Source organism: Carassius carassius, chromosome 34, assembly GCF_963082965.1.
Source record: "Carassius carassius chromosome 34, fCarCar2.1, whole genome shotgun sequence".
NCBI lineage: Eukaryota > Metazoa > Chordata > Actinopteri > Cypriniformes > Cyprinidae > Carassius > Carassius carassius.
Window position 1 is genome coordinate 17583070 of NC_081788.1, and position 26009 is coordinate 17609078.

At 36.5% G+C, this 26009-nt stretch overlaps 1 protein-coding gene across 3 annotated transcripts in view; it reads left to right on the forward strand.

Annotated features, from left to right (window-relative positions):
- The window catches only part of LOC132114557 (phosphatidylinositol 3,4,5-trisphosphate-dependent Rac exchanger 1 protein-like), a 66246-nt gene that overhangs the window by 12164 nt on the left and 28073 nt on the right, over positions 1-26009 (forward strand). For all 3 annotated transcript variants that reach the window (XM_059522729.1, XM_059522730.1, XM_059522731.1), the window contains exons 2-10: positions 9889-9954; positions 10254-10376; positions 12842-12946; positions 13322-13423; positions 14025-14186; positions 16337-16470; positions 16652-16767; positions 19829-19978; positions 23775-23922. In XM_059522729.1, the coding sequence (XP_059378712.1) occupies positions 9889-9954; positions 10254-10376; positions 12842-12946; positions 13322-13423; positions 14025-14186; positions 16337-16470; positions 16652-16767; positions 19829-19978; positions 23775-23922 (1106 nt within the window). The remainder of the gene's footprint in view (positions 1-9888; positions 9955-10253; positions 10377-12841; positions 12947-13321; positions 13424-14024; positions 14187-16336; positions 16471-16651; positions 16768-19828; positions 19979-23774; positions 23923-26009) is intronic.

Here is a 26009-nt window from a genome sequence, read left to right on the forward strand (position 1 = left end):
ATTTGGAAATCTTTTATTCTGGAAGTGGACTAATCTTTTAATATTTTAATTGTCCAGATTGCCATTAGGTTACTGTAGTCTTGCTCAGTGTTTCAGTTATGAGTGTCTCTTCCCTTGTCACCCTCATTTCTTCCTGTCTCTTCACTGTCCTGTCTCCTGTGGTGCCGTGGCTCGTTTCCACCCCTGTGAGCAGCTGAAACAGCCGTGAACTTTGAAGACCCTTATAGCGGAAGTGCGGGACAGGGGGCCAAACTCAAAGAGGACTTTGTTGCAGCGACCTCTGCTTGAGGGGTGATGGGGAATCAGAGTCACGAAGAAAGAGGGCCGAGCTCAGATCCCCTTTTTTAATCTTCATCCTCCTGCTACTGAGCTCTTTGTCTCCATTAGCTGGGTCGCGGCCACAAAGAGAGGATTTTTTTCCCTTCTTTTCTCCTCCCCCTCCCTCTTGGTTTATTTATTCAATTTCATGCCATGCCAGCCAAAATGACCCTTTCCTTGCATCCAAAACTACTTCATACCCTTTTGCAGTGAGGCAGATTCTCACAGAAAGCCATGAAAAGGCCCTTTGGAAGGGCCGGGCGGGGTGTGTTTTTAGCTGGGCATTCACAGGAAGCGTGAGCATCGGATTCAGTAAGTTTTGCTGTTGCTCACGTTGTGGGAACCAGTTCTGGTTGTAAAGATCGTCCTCATTTGCACTGGAGCAAGAGGACAAATGTGTGATTTGGAGAACGTCAGGGGTTCTTCAGTGACCCTTTACTGTTCATTGAATGCTAAAGTACCAGCACGGTTTGTTTAAAGCCGTAAAATCAACTTCAGGCATGATGCTGTTAGTCCTAACATGTGCTGAGACATTTGATTTGAGTAAGGCGGGGTGATGTAATGTCCAAGAATGTCCTGGACAAAGGCAGAGTGGACACCTTACAGTTTAACAATATTGTGTCACTTAGTAGTACCGTTATATCAGACTGGATGAGTTTGTTTCATTAGGTACCTTCTGCCGTCACCGTGACGCATATAGTCCTGTAGGTTTATAGTCAACATGAAATCAAAATTGACCACATTTACTTTCATTACTTGTTTCTGGTCTTTTTGTGAGTGATTCAGTAGTACATGTTATTCCAAAAAAAAAAATAGTTTGACGTCTTTGTAATGTTCTTCTTCTGTAATGACATTCCTTTCATGATGATGTCAACTACATTGCATAGGCCAATGGATAATGTTAACATATTTCGACATTGTTTTATTAAACACACGTTGATCTGACTCCATCCTGGTATGTAACGCCCACTTTTCACAATCCAGTCAATTCCTGATAGGTCGCTGAACTTCTTAATCCACTCTGAAATATGTCAAATTATAGAGTTGGCATTTTACATTGTAAAGTGAGGTGGATTGGTTATGCCTTCATTTAACTTATTGACTAACATGATCAGTGAGAGTTGTGAAGTCTGGTGAATTCTGAAAATTCAGATGAGCTTGGGTTTTAATATTTCAAATCTTTGATTATATACATTATACATGTATTTCCTTCAAACTGTCCTAGTTTTTCAGAATACCTGAGTTCACTTCATTGTTGTGCATTTAAAACTCATTGTTGCTGCTGTAGAATTACTGCTGAATGAAAGCAGCTATCAGGCAAATTGACTGTTAGGAAAGCTCTGTGTCTGCTGTCTACTTTCAGTTTGAATGCTGAGTAAGCGCATTCAGTTTTCTGATACAGTAAGCAAAAGATATATAGACTATACTTTGAAGTCCAACTTTTTTATTTATTTATACAATGATGAGTTTTCATCGGAAACAATATTGAAGGAATTCTATATTTACATTTGGAGATTTTTTTTTTTGTGTGGTTGTAAATGTGAAGATGTGTGTAAATGTGGAACATTCTTGTGTGATGTGTCAATATACAGTAGCCGTACCCTGACGGAGGAAGAACTTTGACATGCTTTTATATCATCTCAGCCCCTTAGTAGTCGAGTAAGAACATCAGATAATAAAAGCAGCAATCCTGAGCAGCTATATTCTGAACAAGCTTCATTCAGGTTAATCTGGCTATGTCAAAAGGTGGCCTAATTTACCTGAACTCATGCTGTATTGTATGGTCCTCTTTAAAAGGGCCATATAGCATTTTTTACATTTCATTTAAAAGATTGAAAGTATCGAAATAATAAACAAATAATTATTTTGCCAGATTATCATTTGTTGGACCAGGATATGACCTGTAGGCTTTAGGTTCAGCTTTGTATGTTCAGAATTTTCACTTGTACACATAGTTCTGTGTAGCGCCTGTAAAAACAGCACATCACTGTTTTTTGAATGTCTCACTTCTGTTTCTTTGTTCGATTAGTAAAAATCACATGCTACAGTCAAGGTTTACAAGTGTGCCTTAATGCTTTTGTATTTCTGCTTTTTTCCTGATCTGTAGCTTCTCTTATGGTGTTAAGCAATTTAGGCTCACCCGGACCAATATTTTTAACAGATTTTGATTGGAATCTGACATATTCTTGCATAAAATGGGGTCACAGCTGTGAATTGATTTTATTTTATTTTATCAACAAATTGGCTGGGTACAAAGCTGACAATCCCAAATGCTGTGCCTTTTGTCCACATGTTTAAGTTAGTGGTTTGGAAGGGCTGTCTTGTTTAAAAAATTGCTGAGTTTACCCTAGTTTCACAACCAGAAGTTTAAAAAGAGCATGTTGCAATAGCCAGACTTGTCCCTTACTTCAGTGGAGTGCCACTGTATTTGCCATTTGACAGACTTTACGTGCTTTAAAGTACATTCATGTGGTTAAAAAAAAACAGGATCTCAGTGACACATAAGATAATATTCTAGTCATCAAATAAAGCAGTGTCTGGACTACCCACTGTTTTGCTTTGAAGTAAATTAACCAAGGTCATTTTTAAATAGGAAGCTACTGACTTTGCACAATGTGGCTTCAATGATATTCTAATTCATATCCCAGGACATGTTGATTGTCCACCACACTTTCTTTCGTCGTCTGTGGCCTGGCGCTGCTAGGTCAACCAGAACAGTGTTAGTCTCGACGTCTGCTGATGGCAGAAGTGGTTGCAGCAGGCTCTTGACCCTCAGTCCTGTTGGGAGAAGTTGAAGTCCATGAGAGCATATGGCCAGTCTGGTTTGGTCCATCTTACTGTCTGACCATCTTTGCCTGACTGCTTCACATCAAACAAAAGGCTTGTTGCCCATGTCTGACCTTCTGTCACTTTTCGAAATCCAGTATGGCTAGTGGGTTAGATCCTCATCGAAGTGAGATAGGAAAGTATGGCTGTCAGATTTTTAGCTCTTAATTTGCATAATTTTGTGAATGATAGTGTGAGTTTTACTCTGTAAAATGATGTTTTGTTGCTCTCAGACCGGAAGCTTCACTTCCCTCACATTTACAATGGCCACAAACGCGCAATTCCCTAAAGGATTAAAGTCTTTGGGTCTGAACGATACCTCAGTGTGTCGAATAGATTTGCAAGTCTGAGATATATATCTACATTTATCAGAACCCAAATTTGTCCTCACTGCCTCAAGTTGTTTCTTTGTTTTAGCAGCACACTGGCATGCATGTGGCCTTATTTCTGCGCACTGACCACACAAAGCTTCTTCACACCGCACCGTTTCCTATCTAGAGTCATATCCTTCCTCTTTTTGTTTTTCATAAAGCGAGAACTCAACGTTATGTCCCCCTTCCTCACAAGTATCACCTCAGTTCATCCATTGCTCTGATTTCCGGAGCGTTCTTTCTTTAAAAATATATATTTCAGAGAAAGATTCTCATTTCCTAGTTGCACTCAGCTTTTACCAGTCAGTGGAACATGAAAAACCGTATCGTCTTTGCTGAAGACTCTAAAAACAGAACATACATGTTGCAATATTAGCTAGCTGTTTTACAAATTAACTATGTTCAGAATGAAAAACTAGCTTAAGTATACTGTAGTATGCACTTTATACTGTTTTTAAAATTTGTTATTCTGATTAAATAATGTGTCAAGTGAGTGGAAAAAAAGCTAATTTATTACTTCCTGTTCATCTAGCACACTGGAAATGGTCAGGTCACGCACACTGCAAGCACAATCATATTCTATGTGTAATGAAAATGTGCATGCTTTGTATAGAGAGTATGATAGTATGCTATTTCAAACACAAGCAATAATACATTTTCATTTATCCGTAGTTGCAGGAGGCAGCATGTTGGCATTACTGATATTGGCTAATTGATTTGCAGTGGTGTTTGTTTATCAGAGAGGGACTAAGTGGTGTGTCTGTTTGCATGATGATGAAAGACTCGTCTGTGAGAGAAGCCGTAAAGGAGGTCATTGGAGTGGCCCATCGCTGTTCAGCATCTGACACCTCCAAGAGCAAGCAAGTGTGACCAAAATGGCTCTTTAGGCTCTTGAGGACAGAGATGTGCTGGATGAAAGTGGATAGTTTTCACTTATGTCCCACTCTCAGCTCACTTCTTATTTAGTTTGATGCAGACACTGTAGAGACTGTTCACACTCATAAGCAAATATTGTTGATTGTCTTGCTAATATGAAAAGTTTTTTTTTTTCATGAAGATGTGTAGAAAACACTCCCAATAATTAAAAAAAACCTAAACCTGTGACAGTAGACGGCATAAAGCTGTATAGCCTATCACATGGACAATTATGTAAAATATGTTGTAGTATTTATCTTGTGGATTATCTATTTTTGTATTTGATATGTTTTTGTATTTGATTTAAAGTTTAAAGATTTAATTTAAGATTTAATTAAACAGAGAATTGAGATAAATCTTCATGAATTTAAAAAATGTATTAATTCTTAGGGCAAATACTGCATTTAATAAAAATGTATTTCATACTCTATGGAATATGCCTTTCTGAAATTATTTAAATTTGATGAGTTTATGTCTGTGAGAACAAATCTTTTGTGTTTATTGCCACACAAATCTGGATATTAAGTTAACATAGTGAGGGATAGAATTAAGGAAATGTACATTGTGAACTTGAAATTGAAGGTATATTATTAGTTAATGCTAAGGTTAAGGTGTATTTAATTCCACTTAAAATATAATCCTCAAACTGTAAAATCATAACCAAAAAACGTGCTGACAGAAATGCACTTAACTTTAGTGTTTAGGGGAAAATGATTTGCTACAGATGCTATACAGCTTCTCATAAAGGAACATTTCTTTGTCCACATTATACCAACAAGAGTCTGCTGTGAAAGATATTGCCATGACTACAGGCTGTATAACGACGCCACAAGTACATTTACTTTACATTGATATTCATATAATTGATATTATATGGACTTAAGGGAAATGTGTATACTGTGTGGTGTTAAAAACTGCAGTGGGCTTTATACATGGCTGTGGTTTCTCAGGTGCACAAACCAGTGCATATTCATTGCATTGTGAGTGTTTATGCAGGCAACACTTACTTCCCAGTTTCCGTGCGGTATGTTCTTTTTGGCAGTAGTATGTCCTCAAAACAAGGGTGAAAGACTGTGCAAGCTTCTGATTATTTTTTTTACCCTTCTATTTTAATAATGACAATCATTGTTTGATAAAGTGCTAATTTAAAGGAAAGCCATCTAAACAATGAACAGTGTTGATGTACTGTGTGTGTGGGAAACAGCAGCCTTTTCGTTACGGAAAAGGTTTGTTCTGCCTTTTCCTTCCTGAAATGCAAGAGGCCAAGGTCCCGCTCTTGTCATTGAATTAGTGTCAGTGTTTGGTTAAGGTCACCCTGTGTTGCAGGTGGCAAAATTATAATGTCTGTTTCCTGGCAAAGCATTTCATTGAGGGCGGGTGGTGTCAGTGAACAGCTTGTTTCCTTTGTGGGGACATATGGACACATTCATGCTCTTCTACATCTAACAGCCTGTGGTTGTTCTACTGTGTGTAACTGTATTCCCCGTCCCTCTTACCAGCTGAACAGAACAGACAGTCACAGTCTTCAGATATGTACACCTAATCCGAGTCCTTACAATTAGTCAATATGCCTGACTTTTAAATTTAAAGTTTTTAAATTCTATGTACATGTTTATTTTATTTTTTATAATTTATGAAAAGTATGACTTCTTTTATTATAGATATTATAATTAAATATTTTATTAGATATTATTATAATTGCATAACTCTTAGCATAAGTTTTAAGGCTATACGTTATCTTCAGACATAAATGATATTTATTTATTTATATTTTATTATATTGATTTTTTTGAAAATTATTAAGTTATATTATTACTCATCTTTTTCTCGGACAGACTTTTGCTGAGTGTCTTCTTTCAAATGTTTTTCAGATTTTTGTACAATTAACACTAGTTTTCCTCACTCACCTCTACATGTCTGTTGCACCTGTAATGTCTGAAGTCCTCCTCACACACCTGAAGTTTCCGTTTGAGAACAAAATCAGAGTAATATGCAGAGTTCAGTCTTTTCATTTAGTTTTGTTCCAGCTGTTTATTTTATTGAGATTTAAATAAAATGCAGGATCATCTGATTACCGGAAGAGATTGAAGTCACAACAGCATTGCTTGTAAAGATGGAAATGCATTATTTCATTAGCTCAGTGCCTTTTGCCTCTTTGAATCAGAATGAATGAATTCATTTTTCATTTTGCACGCATGCCCCTGTTTGTACCTGTTATCCTCTGCTGGTGACTTCACACTCTCCGTTGCCAAGAGAAACTGTAACTGTTGCCATGGAATCACAACGTAGCCTTGTAGTATGTTTATTTCTGTGATTTTTATTTTATTTTATTTGTAAGCATAAGAGTGATGCTGGAAAAGGCCAGAGAAGGGCCAAATTAAGCCTCCCAAATTAAGTTTGAGAAACTCTCAAACTCTTCAAAGTCAATGAAGTGTGCCTTTTTTCAATGTAACAATTTCTTATATCCTCAAACTGAAGGTCTGGAATTCATTGCAGCTTTCATTGGCCAAGGCCCGCCCATGAGGCGGTTTGACCAAACAACCAATCAAAGTTCATTTCGTTCATCGTCACATTTCGAGGCTTACAAATGTCGCCGCAATAAGAGACTGGTGTGTAAAACTCTCGGACGTATTTGAAAGATTCTGTGCCGCGAACATTAAATATTTGACACTTTTGAAAATCCAGCGTTAAGTTGATCCTGATAAGCACTTGTCATCACAATTGTAAACACTGCGTCTTTCTACTTTCGTGAGAGGGTTTGGCGCCACGGTATCTTTGTTTCCATGTGGAACGTTAAAGAACGCGACACACACGTCTCGTGGAAATCGTGTAGAATTCAACCAATCCGATGACGACTTCGACACTCCTGAAGTGTTTCCACTTTTGTGTCACATGTGCATCAGACAACAGAAACTGTGGGCATGACTTCTGAGGCTGAGACTACTCATATCCCAGCTTACAGAGACGGCTATATGTAACTCTGAAAAGTATATACCTTGTGATTCTGTGGTCCTATTAATAATTGTTTGTTGAGCATCATGACCATCCCAACAAAGCAATATTGGCTCAACCAATGGCATGAGTTTTGGGGGCGAGGTTTAGGAAACTAGTGTTCATTATTTTTTGAAAATATTTAGAAATCTTTTTCCGTAAACTCCATCCATGTCATCCAAACAATCATTTTACACTTATTACCCTTGGTTGTGTTTGTGTGGCAGTTTGGAGATCCACATCCTGTCTAGAACTCCATCAGCCCCTCAGGCTGAGTCACATGGATGACCATTTTATGGATTACTGTGGATGGGCCATATGAGAGATTTAATTAGCACACGCCTGAGGGACGGGCCCCTTGCATTGCCGCCAGGAACTGCAGTGAACAATAGGAACACCATCATCACCACCCGTATTGCACTAAGTGTCAGTTACAAGTGTGTTAAGGTTCTTCTGGGAAATCTGATGTATCTTTACTACAAACTGACCAGCTTTTTCCAGAAAACATATTTATTTTTTAAATGTGCAGCTCTAGCTTGACATTTAAATGGGTAGATTACACAAAAACTAAAATGTATGTTGTTCCAAACATGTATGGCTCTATATTTCTGAAGAACACAAAGATATTTTTAAAAATAATTTGACTGTTTTTGCCCATACAATGAAAGTCAATGGGATCCAAAACAATTTATGGACAAAAATGACTGAAACATTCTTAAAAATATCTTCTTTTATCTATTAAAGAAAATAGAAAGTCATAGAGGTTTAGAAAAATAGAAGAGCTTAAATGACTAAATATTTTTTAGTGGTGAACTGTCCCTTTAAGTTGACTTTTCTTTTCTTTGGAAAAGCAAAGCCTGTTTCTTGAAAGCAAAGCATGTGATTTCACATGATGTTTACAGCTAAATGTGTTGGAGAGTTTCTACAAACAAACACTCTTAGGAGCGAAAGCTGCCATCCTAAAGGTCTTCCAGAGGTGCAGAATTGCCATCGAGAGTTAGTCTGTCATTATCAGAGGAATGCCGCGGGACAGCGAGTGCTTCTCATTAGCCAACTTTTTCTCCTGTTACATGGCAAAGGAAAAGAGGCATGATGACCTGCATTTAAGGTCTATAAAATCTATGAGAGAAGAAGGAAGGAGACTGGCGAGGAGAGATGTTTCTACCAAAACATTTAGCCCTTTTCTGACATACAAAATCACCTCACATGCTAATAAAAGAATCAAAGAGAAAGATGGAATGAAAAAACAACAATAGCGGAGGTGGCAAAGGTGAAAACGCTCAGGATAAGTCTTTAGCTGTGTCATGTTGCTGTGGGAGACTGTCGGAGACAATAGCTGGAGTGACAGGTCATTTAACAGACACTGAGGCAGTGAGTCGAGCGCACTGTTAGCAGATCACCTCATTGCTGCTGCCGCCTCTGATGAGAAATGTTTTACAGAGCTAGAATTAGAACCAGTCAGTGAGTGGCAGACTGTCTTTCTCCGATGAAGATATTTCTAATTCTCTCTCAAACCTCTGCTTCTGTTTGTATCTGCTTTTATGGATAATGTAAAGTTCTAAAGTTCACCAAATACACTGTTTACTCACAGAGATGGTCTAAATGTGAATATATCAGTGAGCCTCAGTAAACTCTCAATGGAGCTTCGAGATGACATCAAATAATTTAAAATATGACTAAACAAGCATCAAATTATGTTAAAATGACAAAAAAAAGTTTTTATTTTAATTCACCCCCTCAACTTTTTTTTTCTTAAAAAATCAGGGTTCCCACTCATGGAAAAGTTGTGTGAATTAATAAAATTGTATAGTGGTGTTTTGATAATGAATATACATTTTTCTGGTTATGCCAAGCTCTATATTTTATAGAAATTGTTATAAAAAATACTTAAAAAAATGTCAACCTTAATCCTTGTCAAGTAAATAACGAAAAACTGTCATATTTTTGTTGATAATGGGGACCCTGAAGTCAAAATGTTGGGAAACACTGCTTCATATGTATATACAGTGCAGGCTGAAGATATGTAGTCCTACATTGATAATGACTGAACGTTTATATAAAAAAATTGCTATATTTACATGCAGTAAATGCATATATAAATCATTACTTTGAGTTTTGTGTTCCTGATTTGATAGTTTTGTTTGTGTAGAAGGCCTTCCATCCTTTCACTTTTAGCGCATAGTCTGTATACACTGCAGGGTAAAGTGCTGTTAAGATCTATTTGTAAAGCCTCTGGAAATTTATCTCTGACACTTCTGTTTTTCTTCTTTAATGTGATGCTTTCTAAACCATTTCCAGTAGACAGTGTAGTATGTGGAGTTTGACTTGACATTGTTTTGTATGCTTGTCAAAAAATGTACATAAGTGTGACAACCATACAAATCTGCCTCACACCGCATTGATTCCATGTTGTAAACTCTCTAACTTTTTTTTCCCACTGTATCTCTCTATTTTTGTAAATTAACAGGCTTTTCTCCAGAGAATAAGGCAGACTGCAGAAAACCAACAATGTCTCACTCCAGAGCAGGTCAAGGTAAAAAAAAAAAACTTTACATGCAGAATTATTATTTACTGTATAAGAAATACAGTGACTACAATAATATCTGGACACTTAAAATTAAGTGTTTAAGATAAAACAATGTGGAAATAAATTATCTTTCTTTAAAATGAATTCCAGTTAGGTTTGATATTTTGTTTTGTTGTTTTTAAGTGTGGCTTAGGTGTCTGAATTAAAAAATAATTGAATAATAATTTTTGAGCCTTTGGCCTTGCAGAAACAAATAATATTACTTTTAGTGATTTTCTTAATTATTGTCTCTTTCTTTCATGCAGATCTTGTTTTCCAACATCGAGTCCATTTTGGAAGTCCATCGCGAGTTTCTTTCGACTCTGGAAGCCAGTTTGCAGCCTGAACCCCAGGCGCACCATTCTCTCGGGCATGTGTTCCTCAAGTTTGTAAGTCTATGAGATTACATTTGAAATCCTCTTTGAACTAGTGCTTTTCTTATTAGCAATTTATTTATGATTTTTGATCTAATTAGTCATGCAAACCATTAAAATGATATTCCCAATCCATCCATTGCGGGATCGTTCCCAGTATCCTAGATCTCTATTCAGTCACCTCCTCCATTTTCTCAAAATACTGTCAGCCCCAAGACTACCTTCTGTGGTCTTTCTAAAAAACTAAAAAAGTATTTAAAGGGGAACCTGTCAGACATGTGAACAGTAGTTCAATAAAAGTGTAGAAAATCCAGTTTCACTCAGAATTCCCATTTTAGCAACACATGTTCAGTTCAAGGGTTTAGTAGAAGGTCTGTCTGCTCCACTTTATTTAGGATCTCAGTCCAAAATCACAAGATGCGTTGTTAGGATAACAATACACCTGATCCTTGATCCATTTTTAGTAAGTTGGTTTGTTACATTTTTCAGTTTCTTAAAGGCTTGATATGATATCACTGTACCTGGGTTACTATTCAATATTTTTATTAGAATTCTTGGATATTGCATTAAAAATACTGAATGAAATATTACATTTTCATGTGCATTAATGTTGCAACTTTATGGAAACATTGGTAATGCTTTCTAAATAGCTGTCTTCAATTCTAACTTTTTTATCCATTTAGACAGTTCTGTATATATTACAATAATTTTCCCTCAGTGGAAATATGGTAATAATGATGATTTGTGATTTGAGCAGTGATTTAATTTATTTCTTAGTGTTGGCTGTCAGCCATTCACATTTATGGCACATGGCACTTTAACTCTTTCTATGGCTCTCAAAAGAAGCCATTTTGGGTTTGGCATCTGTATGTGACCTTTCGACCAAGTTCACGAAAACATTCTGAGGTTTTAACCTCAAACTGGAGTGAATTTCCTCTTAATTGTGCTCACTGTGTATGTGTAGGTGTTTTTTTTGGATGAATGGTACCACGAAGCATATGCCAGGACAGATATTCGCCTCGTTCATGGATGAGGGTGTGTGATGCTGCCAAACTCTGTCATTACAGGTGCTGAGGTCTGGAGCCCTGAGGGCCCAGCCGCAGTACTGACACACACACACACACACACACACACCGTGTACACACTAATGCAAATGCCAGACCCTCTCTAGACATATACACAGACCACTATGTACAGACATCATGCTGACAACACACACAGAAAAAATAAAGAGGGTAAATGGAGGAAGCACAAAAATGGAGATATATCATAAAGAGGAAAACAAACACAACTACCGTCCAACCACACAGTGGCTATGGAATCCCAGTATTGGTTTCCTGCCTCAAGCACCCTCATCCGTCAGGATTCACAGCGTCTCTGTCAAGGTTACAGTACCTACACACTCTGTTCCTGTGGAGCTTGGATAAATGACATCCTACCTTCACCACATGCATCTTTATAAGCTGTCACCTCCGCCATGATTTGATCCAGATGAACAGTTCTTCTGGACTTTATGGATTTTATTTTATTTTATTAACTTTTTTAAAAGGTTATTTGGAATATATTGTGATGGAAAAGCAGTTAACCAGTGTCTTACAGTACTCTTTAAAAAGTTTGTTGTCTGGAGTGTGCAGACTTGGCCTTATTAATTAGTAATTTCTTATTATTATTATTATTATTATTATTATTATTATTATTATTATGGCCACTACATACTACTTAAATTAGTTTTGATAATTTAAAATAGTAATAATAATGACTAGCTGTTCAATTTGTAAATTGTAATATAGTAGAGATTTGTTGTATTTAACTGCATGCATGGATTAAACTTTAAGGAAAAGCAATTCATCTTTAAGCTCTTTAAAGTGAACAGCGCACATCTTTAATCATAAAAGGTGTGTACTGCTCACTTTTAAATGTCTGAAGATGAGCTGCTTTTTTTTTTAAAATATATTTCTTTATTTTGCTTGCAACTTCTTATTTCCACCTAGCTTTGCACGCCACAGAGAAGGTGTGGCTTTGCAGACAAAATCTATGCTCTTTTATTTCACTTCCTGTGCTGTTTCGAATAATGTAGGGCAGAATGACAGTGCCTTGTTGCTTCTCTAGCAGTTTCACTACCTGAATTCACCCCCTTATGTCACTTAGCAGCAGTGTTTGAGAAAATGATTAAAGGAAGAGGTTTACTGAGCAATGCATGAGGTTAAAATATTTATTATATGTTTAGTATTTTCCATATGAGCTGATTGGGGCTTTCGCTGAAATTCACAGGGCCTTTTTATGGGTGGATCATGAGATTTATTAATAGGAATGTGGAAAAATAGACCTCCTTTCTAACAAAAAAAAAAAAAAAAAAAAATATATATATATATATAAAAATCTGTTTGGAGGGTCGCACCCCCACCGAAAGAAAAAAGAAATGAAAGAGTTTGACTAGAGAGTGTTTTTAAAGTGTTTTGACTCCTCTTTCTCCACTGCAGAGGGACCGTTTCTCTGTGTATGGCGAGTACTGTGGTAACCATGAGAAAGCTCTCAGACTACTGGTGGAGCTTAACAAGATGCCTCACGTACGGACTTTCCTGCTGGTAAGCACATTTCCTTTTCAAAAAGTCCATGTCTATTTCATTCTATTTCAGTATACAGTCTATTTCATTACATCATATTCTGATGAAGATCCCTCACACATCCTGTGTCCGTCCTGTGACAGATCAGTTTCATATATGAAGCCCTGCAATAGATTTCATTAGAACAAATAAACATTAGTGGCTAGAAGAATTTGTCACAGGAAATAGATGTGTCTCCAAAACGTATTGAAGTGAAAGTGATACCCAAGCTTTTTACTGTACAAATCAGGATGTGGGAGCGTGCCTTTCAATGCTTTCTATGGAAACCCACTGTACTTTAAACATGAATCAGTTTAAAAGGTTGTTGCGCAAATGAGATCATGATTTTTTTTTCAGCACCTCATGTTGTTAGGAGGAAAGAAGAGCACAGATGTTCCTCTTGAGGGGTATCTCCTCTCACCCATCCAGAGGATCTGTAAATACCCTTTGCTTCTGAAGGTACTGCTTCAGTACTGCCTTTTTACCGCTATTGCCATTTACAAGCATGTGCATTATGAGTCGATTGTTTATTTCTTATATATGTATATACACAGTGGGGAAAAAAATGTTTATTTGATCCCCTGCTGATTTTGTAAGTTTGCCCAGTTACAAAGAAATGAAGAGTCTATAATTTTTATGGTAGGTTTATTTTAACGGATGGAGATCGAATATCAACCAAAAAATCCAGAAAAAAAAACACATTACATAAAGGTTAGAAGTTACTCCTAATGTCAGCTCATTAGGTGTATAAGACACCTGTCTCGCGCTGACATGAAAGCTTTATGTAAGATCAAAACTGACAAACATATGGAATACTCGGAGTCAGATATGCAAATGATTGGGAAATAACCTGATTTATTAATGAAGTAAATGCAGCTTACTTGCGTTGTCATGTTACTGATGTGCATGTTAACAGGGAAACCTGGTTATTTTAATAATTTTGATTTACTGATGATATAAAACACTCCTTAATAGCTCCTTGTGCACAGTATCTGAAGCATACCAGCAGAAAGATGTGTAAGTGTGTAACACAGGGATGTACCTGCTGTTTGTCCTTCAGGAACTTTTGAAGAGGACCCCTAAGAAGCATTCAGATTACCCCGCGGTAGAGGGGGCTCTGCAGGTCATGAAAGCTGTGTGCTGCAACATCAACGAGACCAAGCGACAGATGGAGAAACTAGAGGCTCTTGAGATATTACAGTCACGCATAGAGGGCTGGGAGGTGAGAAAGACACACGATCGTTCATTGTCATAGATGGTGCATTTTTTCTTTCTTTCCCGTTTGATGGTTTTAAAGGAACAGACCATCAGCAGTTAGTTCGGTTGAATGTTTCTTTAAAACCCTCTTTGTTTTAAGGAAGTTCCTCTTTGACAGTATGCTGTGTGTTTATGAGCATTTTTTAAGCGTAGCCTCGAAAGAATCACTGATGTGGACATGATCAGTGTTGCCTTGTGTCTTCTGATGACATTTTCTTAGGACACACCACAATCAGGAAGAGGAAGTCTTAACACAAAGGCTCGTTACCATGGAGATCTGTTAGTTGTGTTTAACATGCAGCATGTGCCACCGCAAACTCCCCTCTTCACTCTCTTTCGCTAAATCACTTCTTTGCTCGTCTCTCTCCGCCTCCTTTTTCAATCCATCTCCTCTATACCATAGTTACTTTTGTCTCCATCCTCTTTTTTTCTCTCACTCTATGTACCCTGTCCATTAACCCTGTTTATTGATGTATCCGATGCAGTACTGAGTGGTTGTACTAAGTGGGGCATTTTCTATAGTTGACGGTGAGCCTTAAGTGTTGCTTAGTTGGTTAGAATTTTCACCATTTAGTGCATACAGTGCATTCTTGCTCTTGTTGTGTTATTTTCCAATCCCATCGTGTCTCTGTGAACATTCAATATCCCTGCAAAGTGTGACAGGATGGGGACGATTTAACATATTTTTAAAATTTGTTAATAGGAATAGTCTGCTCATAAAATGTTTTAATTGTCATTTCCTCAACCTGATGTGGTTCCAAATCCATGTTACTTTCTTTCTTCTGTAGAACACACAAAATAAGAAATGTTAAAGACTGTGCTGGACACTGTTTAATAATAAAAGTTGATGTGGACTGTCAAACTGGAAAATGACAAGAATAAATACAAAATGTGTTTTTTTACATTTTGTATTTATTCTTGTCATTTTCTAGTTTGACAGCCAAGTATCACATGGTGATCATATGGAACAAAAAGGATATCACACAGGAAATGCCCAAACACATCCAAAGAAAATGTTACTTTGTACACTAGCTTTCAAAAACTTTTTTTTTTTCTTTTTACAGAAATTAATAATTCAGCAAGTACACACACACACACATATATATATATATATATATATATATATATATATATATGTGTGTGTGTGTGTGTGTGTGTGTGTGTATATATATATATATGGACCACTTTTATGTTTCTGTAAAACTTATGGAATTTTTTTTTTTTTTTTTGTAAAAATGGAGCTTGACATTCTGGATATCCATTTACTTTCATTATATGAAAAAGAGCCACAAGTACATTCTTGAACATTTCACAGAAGAAAGCAAATATTATGAGTTTGGAATGATATAATTATTCCTTTAAGGTTTAAATTCATGTATAGGTAACACTGAACATTTAACATAAAAATCAGGTTTTATTTAACCCCAGATATATATAGCCTTTCATAATGTGGTGTCTGATTGAAAACCAAATGCATTGAGTTTCCATTTAGTCCAGAGTGTTTCACCTTTATAGGTAAAAAGTGCAGAACAAGGGGGAAGCAGATTCCCATCTCTCTATTTGACCCGTCTGGGTACGCCATTGATTAAACAGAGAAAATGAAGTCTGCTTATCAAACACACTCTCTCACACACACACACCTGCAGAGTATAGAAAATCACATCCTGTACAGAGTCAGCACGAACCGCAGCGTCAGAGTGGAATCAATTTTTAATGCTACTGGATATTGAACAGGACACAGTCTGTGTTACCATACCCTCTTATCTGAGACCCAGATGGAAGTTTGGGATTAATGACCAGACTGGAATTATTTTAAATGAAATTAGATGCTGTTACTGTAATAAAATACAAGGAGATTGCAAATAAAGGAAAATCAAATGTGCACTGAAAAGATGGATAAACTTGTGTATAAATGTTGGCAGCATTTTCATAAATTTTTCAGCTGCCGGTGTTAGTTCTGCTACATGAACACAGGCAGCTGATCACTTCTGAATAAAATATTTATAATGGAATATTTATAGTACAAACTCATATCTCTCAAAACTCTTTTTCATGACACATGAAGACGTATGTTTATCCAGATCAATACAAATGTTCCTTTGTTTTGTTCTCCAGGGGACGAACTTGACTGATATTTGCACCGAACTGTTGCTCCAAGGCAACCTTTTGAAGATATCAGCTGGAAACATCCAGGAACGGGTCTTCTTCCTGTTTGACAACCTCCTAGTCTACTGCAAGAGGAAGTCCCGGTTAGGCCTTAAAGATGCTTTTGAGTCTTGTCTGTAATGCTGGTAACCTACCTGCAGAACCATATGCATAAACATGTTTTCTAGTAGATTACTGTTATCCCTAGTTTTCAAAACTTCACTGAAACGGCCATCAGAATCATGTGTAGAAACTAAACAATACTGGTCTCATTTTTTCACCCAGAGCATCTGGGAAGAAATCCACCAAAAGGACAAAATCCATCAACGGGCCGCAGTACATGTTCAGAGGGCGCATCAACACTGAGGTCATGGAGGTCGAGAATGTGGAAGACGGAACTGGTAGGCTTGAGTTTGTTAAAAATACATTATTTTACCCAGTTTTACATGTGATATGTATTTTCATGCTGCTTCGAGTACTGAATTGTTAGCTTAGCAACATGTTAAATTCAAATCAGTGGGTTGAGTTTTCAGTGCAGCTAAGTAGTTTTTGAAACTACCGTGTCTGTATCCTGCCACACAAATATACACTAGTCTTAAAACATTTAGGGTCTGTAAGATTTTCAAAGTCTCTTATGCTCACCACTGCATTTATTTGATAAAAATACAATAAAACATTAATATTGTGAAATATTATTACAATTTAAAATAACTGTTTTATTTTTTAATATGTTAAAGTGTAATTTATGCTTGTGATGGCAAAACTAATCCATTAATCAGCAGCCATTACTCCAGTCTTCAGTTTCACATGGTCCTTCAGAAATCATTCTGATATGCTGATTTGTGCTCAAGAAACATTTCATATCAGTGTCAATATTGAAAACCGCTGTACTGCTTAATATTTTTGTAGAAGCTGTGGTAATTTTTTTTTTAGGATTCTTTGATGAATAGAAAGTTCAAAAGAATTCAAGTTTGTTTATTTCAAATATTCAGTAACAATGTAAAAGTCTTTACTGTCGTTTCTTATAAATTTAATGTATACTTGCTAAATAATTTCTGTAAAAAAATAAAAAAAGTAAAAAAAATAAATAAAAAAAAAGACGTTTTTGAATGCTAGTGTACAAAGCAACGTTTTCTTTGGATGTGTTTGGGCGTTTCCTGTGTGATATCCTTTTTGTTCCATATGATCACCATGTGACACTTATGAACATCACAAGCAACAAACAAAACCATGTAAAGGGAACTTCAGCTGATGCAGTAGAAATGAGTGACTCTGTGTCTTGAAGATAAGATCACGCAGGGCTTCTCAGAATCGAGCACTTCGCATTTAGCACCTCTGCTGCGCTGACCGCTGAGGGGCCCTCATCAAAGGTGCCGTTCAGCTGTCGGCCCGAGCATGAAATTTAACTCTCAGGGGAAGTAATGGCTGCTCTTCTTACCTTTTGCTCTTAGTCTTTAAGTAGCAGGGTGGAAGTGCAACTTCTCTCTCTCTCTCTCTTTTTCTCTGAGCCACAAAGAAAAACATCCTTTCTGACAAACAAGCCGTAAGGTTTTCACAGTACCAGCCAAAACCACACGTGCCTTCAGTTGATATGGCCAGTGTGAGACTGTGTTTTGTGTTTCAGACTTTCATTGTCATGTTTATCAGGGCTTGTGTCACATGACGCTCCGCATCTGTGTAAATGCATCATTTAGCTGCTGTGTTACAGATAAAATGACTCGCATGCTAGGGGTGAAGATGGAAGGTAGTTTGTAATGATAAATCTGCAATAAGGCCGAAAATCTGAATTTCAGTGTTTCAAGGGAGATTTCAAGGCAGATTAGTGTAGAATAATGGTTGGAAGGGGTGGGTGTTATGACCAAAATCATACATCACGCTATGAGTAATTTTATTCTATTTTTCTATATATTATTTTAGTCTTAGTCATTTTGTTTAATATTTTATGCTGTAAATTCATATAATATGGTATATAAAATGTAAAAATACATGTATAGTAATTTTATGAATATTAATTAGGGCCCGAACACCGATGGTGTGAGGACCCTATTGTATCTGCTCTGTTTCTTATTATTATTCTTCCGCTTCTCCTGAATGAATCGCATTTTTGAGGGCTTACACATGCTCAAAAAGTCATGAAACTTTGCACACGCGTCAAACCTGGTGAAAATTTTCGTCTGATATAGGATTCAGAAGAGGGTGTGGCAAAATGTCTCGACAGCGTCACCTATAATAAAAAAATCAACAGCCTTCCAGCTATGTTTCACGTGCATGCACAAAAATTGGCACACACATGTAACACCATTATTTATATTGGATAATTTATAGTTAATAAATTACAAAAAAAGGCAGACTTTACTGCAAAAGCAGCACCATAATATGCAGTGGTCATAATATGTAATATGTCTTGTTGAAAAAAAAAAAAACAAGATTCAAAACGGTAAAAGTAATATAAAATGTATAATTCTGATTAAAAAATTTTATTGGATCAGTCACATTTGAAGCAGTTATAAAATGGCACATCATGTGTGACAATAGGGGAACCGTACACAACTAATCTCTATATTTTCACATTACTCCATGTATCTACATCACTCTCACATGTAAAAGCATGGCAATCTGATCTGCTTGTTTTGACTGAGCTATTGTTTTAATTGGAAAACAATCAGATAATGCTTAGGTGGTGTTTATTACTGAACCAGACTTGTGTGGCTAACACGATTACCAATACATTCTCACCAGTTTTATATATGCTTAAAGCCTTTGTAAAATCCTCTCAGTGGTCTGAAATCTATTTATACTACCTCAACATTAACCACTGCTCATTACCTATTCCATACCTCATTCATTTTTCCATACAATTCACCTTCTGTCAGGTCTGGGTTAAAATTGGACAGTGAGTAACAGTCTGAACCCCTCACTCACACACATGCTCTCTGTCAGGATTTGGTTTAATGGTGGGAGAGAAGTGCCATGTGCCGAAATGCATCTTTAACGATTTCTCACACTAATGGGATAGTTGAACCTTTTTACCTTATTAATGCTTCTAGATTGTTGAAGAAAATCTTATTATCTGTATCAGCATTTGTGTTTGAGTCAGTAACTCATTTAGTGATGGTAAGAGGGAACCTTTTTAACCATGGTAATAAGCTGACAAAATTAGATCTTCACAGAAATGAGACCTACCATTTTTTTTTTTTTAAGGTTAATTTGAAGGCGCAAATGATTTTGATTAGATGATCTGATCTGATTTTTATAGACCCTTGGTGAACAGCTTTATGTAGATTATTTAGCAACAAATCAATGTAATTTTTTACAGTGTTTGTTGTTTGCATGCCACATAATTAATAGTTGTGTTGTATATAATGTTGGTGATTTCAATTGGTTTACTCATGTTATAAGTGTTTAGGGATATTGTTTAACCTGTTCTGTTGTTTTTCATGTTCTTTTACTTTGTCTTTCTAGCGGACTATCACAGTAACAACTACACAGTGACCAATGGCTGGAAGATTCACAACACTGCCAAAAACAAGTGGTTTGTGTGCATGGCCAAGAATGCTGAGGATAAGCAGAAATGGCTAGATGCCATTTTAAAGGAGCGCGAACAGAGAGAGAGTGAGTAGTTTTACTCTAGTTTGTCATTGTGGAGTATGCAACATATGAGCATTAAATAACAGTTTAATGCATTTTCAAAAATTCAACCGTTATAATCCATACAAAAATCAAGAATCAAATCGAACTAAATCATTAACAAATTTCAGATGGCATGATCCAACTACTGTACAACAGGTTTTACAATTTATCATGTTAACATAGTAAATATTTATTGTTTGAATCATTCAAATGAATGCAAATAAATGACATTAAAATTATTGTAAAATAAAGTTATTTTGAAAATGATTTTAAATTATATTCAGAAGAATTTATTAAATAATCACACTAGACATAAGTTATTGTCAAAGCAAATATTTACATCCACTGAATAAGATTGAACTTAATATCTTGAATATATCTGCTATACCTTGTATGTTTTTATGTGGATTTTTCTTCCATTCTGTTTCGATACGAAACACCTGTCCTCTGCTGAACCCCTGTTCTTGTTATGTCTGCTTTTGAAGAAGGGTTACTGCAGGGTTGTTCTGATTGTTAGGTCACATGATCATAGCAGTAAAACCCCAAATATACCACAGAGCCCATTCTGTTCACTGCTCTTATGTTTCAGCATGAAGTATTAGTCTGTAGGATCAGTTACCAGTGTCCAAGACATAGTCTTCAGCCAAAGCATTATAATGCAGTGTGAGTTGGCGGTAGAGCAAGATGTCACTTTAATGCTGCAATACCAGATGAAAGCAGAAGTTTACTGGACTGTATCAGGTTTCTGGTGTTTGAAATTGGAGCTCATTTCAACAGGTGCCACATCAGTCACACCTCTCTGACGGTCCAGATCTTCAGCCAGTGCCTCCTCGTTCCTCAGTACAACTCAAAGACATCATTGCATTACATACGCCGATTAATATTTAGTTTAACATGCAAAAGTGGCTTCAATTGAAGTATTCTGGTCATCTGGAGTGTAAGACCAGAAAGGCATTTCATTCAAGAACCCAAATGCAAACATTAATAATGCATTACAAATGCAAAATAACTTTAAATAATTAACTAGTAATGTTTTAGTAAATATTAGTCATTTTTAAATAATAATAAAAAATATTAAAAGTGCATGTTAAATTACAAAATGAATTTTCATTTATGATAATTAAAGGGGTAGTTCACCAAAAATGGTGGGTGAACATTCCCTGAATTTTAGTCTACATTCATCCATTTCGTGTTGATGTACACTGTTTGAAATTGGCAATTCAAAATAAGGGAGAAAAGTGAAATGAAGGCTTGCATATTTCTAAAACTGCCATTCAGCATCAGACCTTCAAATGCCAAGGTGGAAATTCCGCTTCAGCAAGGTTATTTCTGAGGAGTTATTTTTAATGATGTGTTGCCTCTTTGCCGAGATTTGATTGAATTGGAGCCTCGTACAGCTTTCACAAATACCTCCTCAAAAAACTCCTTGTGAGTGAGAGCTGCAGCTGCAGGTGGCTTCCCTCTCTCTGGGGTCTCAGACACAGTCAAGAGCTCTGAATGAGAGCCATGCCAGCTGCCACCACATCTGAGCACTTCCCACCTCCTATATCAGCTGCAATATCATTGATCTGAGGGTTGTCCCCCCTAAAATTACAATTAAAAACCACTCTGTGTATTGTAAATAACAATGTTTTAAACTTTAAATAATTGTGTTGGTAATAAAACAACACATACGAGGCAAAAATACATTTTAAGCCTCACAGTGCTTTGGTCCAAATGCCGGCTCTCTTCTTTTACATCACTTACACACACACAAGTCGGGTGAGAGAGAAGTCAAGTTGTGGAACTCCAGTAAGTAAGGCTGTCAACGCTATTTTATTCACTTAAACATCGGATGAAGTGATTATTTTCTCTTTAATACATGATGTATTTTTCAATGAATTTGCTATGTTAGCAATAATAATGTTCCCTGCTTGACGGAAAGGGTTGCCAGGTTTTCACAACAAAACCAGCCCAATTTTTATTCAAATCTAGCCCAAAACTATCCCAAACTAACCGCGTTTCGAGGGGTAAAATAGCATTCTGGGGCTAAATTACACAATTTTGGGGTTGCTTCAACCTGCGGACATGAAAAACAACCCACGGTAACAGCGATAATGGGGAAAACCGTGGACTTGGCAGCACTGATGGATATAATGTCTACAATAGACACGAACGCAGTGTGACGTTTTTGGAACGTTGTCTCCCTGCTGCACTAATAGTAGAAAGGCTTTCCTCTGCTATTTGTATACATATCCTTACAAGTATAATTTTAGCTGAATTATTTGTGTCCCCTTCAAAAATTGTTCTTGAAAAATTTTGTTTATTGTCCCCCCCAACTGTTAGGTGCAATGTATGCCCCTGTGCTCTCTTTAACATCACCTTTTGTTTAAATGTATGGTAAAAACGTGAACATTTTTTCTTGACTGAAGAGTTCTTTGCATTAGGCAACACACAAACAACTTTGGGCGACTGATGAAGTGTTTTATTTTTAGCCAACCACCTTTGTGTGAAGCTCCTGTTTCCGCTGCAGCTTGACTGGCCACGTTGCTAATATAAACAAGGCTGTTTTCCGATGCATTGCACTGTTGCACAGTTTTTAAAATGCAGTGTTGTTATTTTCAGGTCTTTTCAGGAACCTGCTAACTTTTTGGCAGAAGTCTTTATCTGCATCTGCAGCTGTATCTTTTTTTCACCTTATTAATCACAAGTGTAGCAGGAGAGTTTTTTTTAGCTGACCTGCGCCTGAGTAATATGAGAGAAGTGTGTGTGTGTGTGTGTGTGTGTGTGTGTGTGTGTATATATATATGTTTCCTGTCACAGTTTAATGCATTTTTTTGAGGACTTGCTAATGCTACTTTTTATTTTTGATGATGAAAGTTTTTTGACTAATAGAATTAACAGTTTTATTTTGTGTATGTTGTGTGGCTTGTATGTAGAATGCTGATACCAGTTTGTGAGTTAGCCCTTCACCCACCAAAATAGCTCAAATAGCAGCATGCATGTGTGAAAACACAAACAAATGCATACCCATGTCTTATAATAAAATGAGTTAAACCAGTGTTTCATCTTGGCCCCACCTAAAACTGACACAGCAACCGACACTGATGTACAGGAACAGCTAGTAAGAGACGTTTGAGGAATAGACTATAATTATACAGCAGAACAGTCTTTACATCCAGACCAGTTCAGTTCATTCCACATATTTTGCATATTTGCCCTCCCTCCCAAGACCACTTATGCTTGCCATGTGACTTATAATTTTCTATAAAAATTGTGCACATCTAATTTGGTTTACAGGTGCAGTAAACCATGAAAAGATAAATAAATTCCTGCACATTGGGATTTATTTATGAAATAATTGGTACAGAATCGTTCATAAATTCTTTTTTTTTTTTTTTTTTTTAAGAATTGGGACAACATTTAGAATGATTTTACAAAATAATAGAATTATGCAATTAAACAATTTAAACCATTTGCATGTTTCATAAATATAGCCCATTCATGTTATTTGTTTTTCCACCAAAAATATAGTTACAAAATGAAACAACTTGTGTTTCATGAATAAAGCACATTGTTGTTCTTGCTCCTAGATGTGTATTTATTTAATTCTTACTAATATTGTTCAAACAAAAAATACTGATGTTATTGCACCTAAAAAATGTTTATTCATTAAATTGTTACGTTATATGCATAAATGTTGTTCTTACATTATTTATTTAAAACATTATTATTATTATTTTTTTTTTTAATGACACAAAATTGGGTTTTTGACTTTTTTTCTCATATTGATTGTCAGGTTTGAAGCTCGGGATGGAGCGTGATGCTTACGTCATGATTGCAGAGAAAGGAGAAAAGCTCTACCATATGATGATGACCAAGAACCGCCACCTCATCAAAGACCGTCGCAGGAAACTCACCACTGTTCCCAAATGCTTCTTGGGAAAGTAGGTTTTGAGCATTACAGTATGTAATTCATTTAAGAGATTCTCGTTTACAGAGGGGTTCACCTTATGATTGGTCAGTTCCCATGCTGGAGACTGGCTTGCTCTGCGCTGCGTGTGACACCTTCCCTCGGCTGCTTTTACACCATCTGACTGTCTCCTGAATATCTTGCAAGTCATCCTAATCCAAGAGGCCTCTGCATGAATGAAAATGCATACGCACACACATACACACACTCTCTTAGCGCTTGTAAATGCTTTCCCAAGCTCACTGCCAAGCACCCCATTGGACACAGACATTCCCAGCAAAAAAAGCCTTCATTAGAGAGAAATCTGCATTCAGTCTCTCTCTCTCTTTTTTTCTGTGTATCTCTCTTCATTTTTCCCTCTTTCTTTCTCTGTCACTCGCTCACCCGGTCTTTCAACACCATGAATGAACAATGAGTGCTATGTACGCTATTAAACTTCCAAATACTGTGTGAGTGAGTGCGTGTGTGTGTTGGCCAGTTAACAGGAGAGATTCCTCACACCAATTAAAATTCCCTTTTTGCACTGCACTAGAAGATAAGGGAAAAACACTGTGGTCAATTTAAAGCTTTTATATTGATGCAATCTAGTCTAAATGGCCGCAAAAATTCACAAGTTCAGAAATGAGCCTCATTATATTGATTCATAAATCTGCAGGACCTTTCTGCTGTGCAGTTTAAGGAGCAACTAACTCAAAGTAGCTTTGCTGCTACATTTTCAGTAGCATGGCTAGCTCAGGTTTAAAATGGTTTAGCTTTTACTGTCACAAGCTGCTTTTGCCAGTGAATAACAATATTGTGCAACCAGCTGTTTTAAAGAAAATGGAACTAATCACACTATCAGTTTCTCTCATGTTCATGCATTTCAGTTGGATTCAGATAAATCACTGAATCATTTTTAAACTCGTTAATTCATTAACTCATTAATTCATATTTTTTATTATTATTTTGTAGTAAGATGCCACGGTTTCATTTTTCCATATTCATTTTTCCCGTTTTATTTATTTTACAATAATTTTTTCAGTTCACACAATTTGACTTGGACTGGATTTAAAGGGCTAGTCTGACTGTAGTTCAAATACAGTTAAAGAAACACTTCTGCTGAAGTGGCTTAAAAGTGAATTGTCGCTGGCCTCACGGCCTCAGCTGTGCTGTTGTTCTACAGTCAACACCTGACTGGATGAATTTGGCACTGCTCCCTCAGAACACAATTATTTGTGTGTTTCAGCCTCGGTGGTCCAGGTGAAAGCAGCTGTGATTGGCTCTGTTGTCCGCTGGCTTGCGCATCAGTCTCAGAATAGAACACAATCCCACTCCTTCCAGGAACAGCCGAGCATTTCAGCTGTTAATATGAAAAAACGCTCTGCTACTGCTCAGACTCTGGCTCTTTCTCTTATCTGTGGTTCTTTCTATGTCTTGCTTGAACCACAGTTCATTTTCCCCATTGTGCTTATTTTGAAGAATTGACTTCAAAATATGATGAGATTTTGTTTCCTAAAAAAAAAAAATATATATATATATATTGATGTAACTGTTTTATTTAATTTCATTTTAAACTGCAACAACCTAAAGATTTATTGGCATGGAAAAAAGCTTCAAATGGCCAAAGCATGAAATGATTGTTTTTAGTTCAGTACAACTAAAGTTCTGTTGAAAGCATCTGCTGTCTGTATTCAGAGAAAATCATTTTGACCTGTCCCTCAGTTTGCAAAAACGAGCAAAAAGTTTCATTTATGGGACTGGTATGATAAAATTATTCACGAACCTTGTAAATGCAGAGTTGTGCAGTTATTAAAATCATGTTGTGAACATATAACCATGAAAAATACTTGAAAGGATATAAAAAGAGCTGTTTAGATGAAGGTGGATGAAAAGTGTGAAATACACCCACAAGAAAAAAAAAAAGGGTAACGAATAACTAAAAGTTCATCCATTTAGAACAGCAGTTCCACTGCTTACGAAATGTTTTTCAGTTCAAATAACACAAATTTTTCTATGGAAGAATGAATATAAGTGCTTTTATAGATATGCAAGCTCCACATTTGTCTTGCATTTCTGAACTCT